The sequence below is a fragment of the Melospiza melodia genome, chromosome 20 (assembly GCF_035770615.1).
Source record: "Melospiza melodia melodia isolate bMelMel2 chromosome 20, bMelMel2.pri, whole genome shotgun sequence".
NCBI lineage: Eukaryota > Metazoa > Chordata > Aves > Passeriformes > Passerellidae > Melospiza > Melospiza melodia.
Genome location: NC_086213.1, coordinates 13,045,921 through 13,051,920, shown reverse-complemented (window position 1 = coordinate 13,051,920; position 6,000 = coordinate 13,045,921). Strand labels below are relative to the sequence as shown.

At 51.0% G+C, this 6,000-nt stretch overlaps 2 protein-coding genes across 3 annotated transcripts in view; one reads left to right on the top strand and one right to left on the bottom strand.

Moving 5' to 3' along the window:
• Positions 1 to 336: 336 nt before the first annotated feature.
• LOC134427557 (basic proline-rich protein-like) lies at positions 337 to 5,789 on the bottom strand. The gene is made up of 4 exons (XM_063173488.1): positions 5,767 to 5,789; positions 1,587 to 1,791; positions 1,016 to 1,262; positions 337 to 794 (listed from the first exon to the last, which is right to left on the bottom strand). The coding sequence occupies exons 1-4, from the start codon at positions 5,787 to 5,789 to the stop codon at positions 337 to 339; spliced, it is 933 nt and encodes a 310-aa protein (XP_063029558.1).
• The window catches only part of SBNO1 (strawberry notch homolog 1), a 30,982-nt gene continuing 25,742 nt past the window's right edge, over positions 761 to 6,000 (top strand). The window contains exon 1 of one of the 2 annotated variants that reach the window (XM_063173153.1): positions 761 to 905. The gene's annotated coding sequence lies outside the window, so the exon portion shown is untranslated. Of the gene's footprint in view, positions 906 to 1,732; positions 1,797 to 6,000 lie in introns of those variants that run through there. The other variant, XM_063173154.1, reaches the window with a different exon arrangement.

The window sequence follows — 6,000 nt, the reverse complement described above, 5'->3', positions numbered from 1 at the left end:
GGACCAGGGGCCGCCTGAAGTGAGACGCGTTCAGCAGCGGGAGCACGGGCGGGGATGAGCTCAGATTCCAGCATTTCCCCTCACGCCGCAGCCCCCGGGGCCCGGCCCGGCCCGGTCCCGCCGCTCCGGGGCCGCTCCCGACAACGCCGCCTCAGGCGGGGGCGCGCGCACGGCGCCTCCCCCCCCTCCCCCCCGCCCCGTGATGCAGCGAGAAACGCGAGATCTCGCGAGAGCTCCGCCGCGCTGCCGAGTTCTCGCCGGCGGCCGCCATCTTGCGGGAGCCTGGGTCACGTGACCGCCAGCAGCCGCTCGCCTCCGCCTTCCCCTCCCCCCACCCTACCGGGAACCGGGCCCGGATCGCCAAGGCTCGACCGCGGCCGCCGCCATGGGGCGGGGCCCGCCCGCAGGGACGTCGCTTATTTGAAGGACGGTGGAAACGCCGGGGATTTTTTTGGGGAGGGGGAGGGAACGAGGAACTTTCTGCCTTCCCCTTGCTGAGGGCAGGGAAAAACCGAGGCGCGGCATGTCACGTGACGGGGGGGCGAGCGGGGAGCGCGCGCCGGGGCCCGGTGGCGGTGGGACGCGGGGCGGGGGGGGGTGGGCGCGAGACGGCGGCGGCGGCCACGTGACCGGGGAGCCCGCGGGCGGGGGGCGGGTCACGTGGTGCGGAGCGCGCGCCAGCGGCGGGCGGTGGCTGGCGGGGTCACGTGGGCGGGGAGCGCGCGCGGCACGGCGGGGGGAGGGAGGCGCGGCCCGGGTCACGTGGTGCGGGCGGCCCCCGGCCCCCCCCTCCCCTGTGAGGGGAGGGAGGGCAAAGATGGCGGCCGTGAGTTAGAAAGCGGCGGGCGGCGGGGCCGGCGGCGGAGACTTCCAGGAGCCCGCGGGAGGATCGAGTGCGACAGAGAGTAAGTCCCGCGCTGCTCTTTTGCTTGGCGTCGCGCCTGTTTGGCCGCCTCTGGCCGCTCCCCGCGTTGTGGGGCTCCCCCCCGGGGGTTTCTTCCCCTCAGCTCCTCACCGGGGCCCGCGGCGGCGGCGCGGGGGTGTCCGGGGAGGACCCGTTGTGCTGGGAGCGGCTCCGCGTCTCCCTCGGTGCCTTGGCCCGGGAAGGCTGCGCGGCCGCCCCCGCAGGGGTCCCGGTGGGCCGGGGGCGGCGCGGCGGGCGGGCTAGGCGCCGCCGCCGCCCCGGCGGAGCCCCGCTTGTCCCACGAACTTCGTGCCCGGGGGCGGGCGGCGGGGCCCCCCGGGTCTGGGGGAGCGCTTCCCTAACGGGGGCGGGCGCGGCGCTGGGTTCGGCCGCTCCCCCCCCGCCACATCCCTGCGCGGGCAGAGCCCCCCGGGCCGGCCCGCGCCTTTGTGCGCTCTTTCCGCGGCCGCTGATTGTTGAGGTTCGAAATGGAGAAACGAGGCGGGGGGGATGGGGGTGTTTGATTTATGGTGCCGGAGCGGCTCCCGAAGCCGCCGTGAGACGGAGCCCTCCCGCCCTTCCCCGGGATCGCGGTGCCGTTGGAGGGATCTTTAAAGAGGTGAAGGTCTGGAAACAAAAAGTCGCGCATGGGACGGGATTACGCAGCCGATTCTGGCCCAACCCGGAAGTTTATGTCGGGAACACGTGTTGGTGCGAGGCTGGCGGGGCCGCAGCCGCCGACCCCCGGCCCTGCCGCCGCCTCCCCCGGGGCTTCCCCGCCCCGCCGAGCCCTCGGGGCCCCGCTGCTCCCGGGGAGCCGAACCGCGGCGGCGGACACGGCCTCAAAGTCCAGGCACTCGTAACGAGCGCGCCTCAAACAGAGGTTGCTAGGGTGAGTAATAGTTTAACGTAGAAATGCTCCTACAGTCTGATGGGGAAGAGGCCTTTTGGGGTTTTCTCCTGGAGTTTTTAGGGTTGTCTCTTTATTATTTTTAGCTGACCAGGTTCCACGCTGCATTTGAGGGTATAAATCAGAACTCCTGTACTTTCTTTCAGGTACTCTTAGGCTGGTTCTGTGTGTTTGATATCTGTTAAAGATGAAGCAGATTTTGTAAATCCTTAAAAATAAAACCCTTGAATTGATCTGTTAGGTAACTCCAGAGTGAGTAAAAAAAAAATCCAGTGTGATCAAACGGCACAGTGTGAAGTTAGGAATTAACTCGGTGGTAGACTATTTGGCTTTAAACTACCAAGGTTCTGTCTGGATTAAAATTATTTAAAAACCTACATTAATGTTTTGCAAGCTGCCCTCCCCCCAAAATGAAAATCTGTAGTTGATGTTGTAAAGCAAGAATTGAAATTGTGTAACAGCGTGACATTTGAATTGGTATTCTGTATCTCCCTCGCAGCCATGAGATGTTATATTTGTATGCAATCTTAATATTTAGAAATAAAATGTGGGCAGTTTGTCTTTTTGTCCAGACTACTCTGCTTTCAGAACTGGCTGAGAGTTACTCTAAAAGCCGTTGAAGTGGGTCAGGGATGTAGGAAATGGGGCTTTGAGACACACCTGGAGCTGCCTCCCAGGCTAAAACCGAGGATCCTGGTGCTCCCATGCTGTTCTTTCTCTTTGAGATTTTACTTCTTAAAAACTTTCACTGCTGGCCCAATTACCAGCTCCAGCCCTTTAGTTTGACAGCAGATTTCATGCTAAATTACTGCATTGTTAAGTCTTTTAACATTTTCAGAAGTTCTGAATTTCACATTTGCAGACTGTGTAACATGGCAGTTGTAAATTTTGTAAACCAGTCATTGAAAAGCATTGAGGCAGAGTTGAACCTAGGGTGCCCTGAAGTGTCCCTCGTGTCCTTGAAAGCTTTGAGTGGTGACCAGCCTTGGAAAAGTGGGAATGATTTTTCCAGAATTGGATTAACTCCTGGTTTTTGTGAGAACACCTTTGTACGTGTGAATGCAAAATTAACTGCTCGTCTTGAGGTTAAGGCATGGAAGGATGAGTGAGTTCATTAATTAGGGTTTTGCTCTTTGATTGGATGGTGACTTGGAGAGGACCAGAAGGGGTTGGGTTGGTTGAATTGTTGTTTTTTTGCTGTTACCAGGTTCCTTCTGGAGACAAAAGCTGAGATGAGCAGAGCCCACGTGGCTGTCCAGAGAATCCTGTTGGGTGGGATGGGGCTCTGAGAGGCTGCAAAGGGAGATGTGAGATTTTCAGGTCAATAATAACTCCTGGCTTAGTCAGGCAGAGAATGTGCAGGGCAAGGCTGTCTTGTCTCTACAACTGCAGCATTTGTGTGATGTTCTCCATGGCTTGCAGTGCAGCTCAGGTGTTCCCCAGACGGGCAGTGGGGGAAGCTCTGCAGTGACAGAGCAGGAGCTGCGGGTGCTGTTTGTGCCCCAGGCCGGCACTCACAGCCGGGGCTGCCCCACGTGTGGAAGGGCTTGGGAACAGCAGGGCCTGCTTGATTCTGCTGTTTGGTTTGGAGCAACTTCTGATACTGTAATTGATTATGGGGTTTAAATAAGCACTTCAGGCATGCAGTGTTACTGTGTGTAACTCACAGAACTGAAAATCAAAAGGCTTTTCATTGTTTGGGATTCTACCATTATGTTTCTCAGGGCAAACAGAGCAGGTTGCTTGACATGTGTTTTAGAATATTTTTTTTTCTTTTTTTGTTTTGTTTCTTTGTACCAAAGCTAAAATGGAAGGAGAGAGAGAGCCAGGTTGGCATGGATACATGACATGATATTAAACATGGCATTCTGGTTTTGTATCTTTAAATCAGGAATTATTTACATAATGTGCAGTGATCACAAAACTGTCTCTTTATCAAAGTTTTAAGCTATGTTCTTCATCAGGAGAGCACCTTACAGAAATGTTTGGTGTGTTTTGGTGGCCCTTCTTGAAATACCATTTTGTTTTTTCTTCATAATAAGAAAGTAATTAAGATATTACTACTGTTGAAATTTTATAAATACATTTTTTAGTTTCATTTAATAGGCTGATTCTTGCTCAGTGACATTGGACTACCTCGCTAAACATAGACAATCTTATCTGCAAGATTCTACATGCTCAAAACAGTTCTTTGAGTGATGAAATCCTCAGGGAACAGCTTGTAATATTCACAACTTTTTAATAAGTATTTTCTTTCGGAGATTTTGAAGATGTGGCAAACAGGTCCTTATATAGTATTGCCAAGGCTGAGCTGCAGAGCTTGATAAAGTCACTTTCACTTGTGTGAGCTGAGGAGCCTCCTACCTTGCAAGATTATGGAGCTGCTTCAGCCTGATAATGTTTTAAGCTTAACCAGCAAGTGCTACAGAAAATAAAATGTTACCACAATGCAGCTTCTCCTGTATATTTTTTCTTCCTCATTTAATTTCCTTGTTAAATTACAATGAGGAGGGTGGGCAGCGTTGGTGCTTGGAAGTTGCACAAAGGCTAAAATTGGTGCTAAGTATTCAGTGACTTCTAATGTAAAAAGTCTAGAAGTTCAGAATTCCTTTTGTTCCAAACAATGCAGCTTTGTTCCTACTGTACAGAAACAAAATAAGTGAAACTAGTCAAACTTTCATTGTCCAAACTGACAGACAAACAATTGCTGTTGTTTTACTGAGCTTTTTGCTGGGTTGTGAGCAACCATGAATTTTTAAAGACTTCAAATTTGGGGTGTCAGGAGAGGGGTGCAGCTCGGGGACTTCTTACATGAAAACAGCTTTGCTAGAAAGAGAGTTTCTAAACTGGAGATATTTACTCTGAAATTGTAGGAATTGCTTTGCTAGTTTCTATCACCAGTCATTACTGAAAACTTTGAAATAAGCAACTAAAGCATTCCTGCTATGAGTTGTTTTTTTTTCTGAGCTCTGAAACTTTTAAGTCTCAGCCATCATGTTTTTAAAGGTTAAACATGTTGGGGTCAGTGGCATCGTGGAAATGTTAAACTGGACATGAAACAGATGGGATGGGTTGTGACACCCTTGCAGGGTGGCTGGGGAAGATGTTTTTTGTGGTGTTGGTGTGGGTTTTTCTTCTAGCTTTGGTTTTGCTTTGAGTCTCAACTTCATAGAAAGGCCTTTCATTCCTGTATTGTGAGAGCAGACTCAGACTTCGAGTCTTTTCATTTTTTCTTACTTCTCTTAAGAGAAAAGCCCCAAGCTTCTGCTGCTTCTGCCTTTTTATGCCTCTATTTAGTCCAGTCCCTTAACTTTCAACCAAGTTTTGGTCGTGTCTTCATTTGGCAGTGGGGTGAGCACGACTCCATACAGACTAAGGAATGACTTAACTGATGGTTTTGAATTGTACATTTAGACATTTTAGTTTATTTGTCCTTTGAGCAGGGTTGTTGCCCTGTGTGCAAGGGTGCTTGTGCCTCTTTCCCAAATGGAAGTTGTGATTTTTAAGTGTTTTGGAGCTGTTTTGATGGGGTGACCTGTGTGAATTCCCCTTCTGTAGAGAAATTCATCTTCAATAGCTGCTCTCAAGTTCTGAACACCAAAAGTACTGATAAGCAAAAATCTCATCTGCAGACTTAAACCTTCCTCCCCTCACCTGTTTCTGGTTAGCAAACAAATCTGCAGGCTTCTAAACCTGGATGTGATGGTCACTGTTAAGATTTTAGTCTGCTGAAAATGAAGGATTTATCCTGTCTGATTAATGTGCATATGTAGTCCCCTTTTTTGAGAGAGACAGCACAATCTTTCTAGAATGAAGGTGAAACTGAAAGTCAGGTCTTAGCACTTTTGTTGACCCATTCAGGATTCTGGGAGACAGGCTGGTGGGTGGTGACATCCTTAAGTGCTGCTGCCACATCAATTAAGTGTGCTAGATGACTTAATATTTTCTGTACCTCATAGCAACAAACAAGGCCATTCTGCAAATTTATTTACTCACCTCAAATACCTTTAAGAAAGAAGTCAGGTTCTGAGAAGCAAATGGTGTTTGGCGGCGCTGTGTGTAGTCAGTAGCAGTCCCACCAATTGTTTGTTGCTTTGAGTCTTTGCTACATTAAAATGCATCTTCCCCTTGTCCCAGGATCTTGCACTTGTGGTGCCACCATCTCATGAATTGTGAGTATGAATCC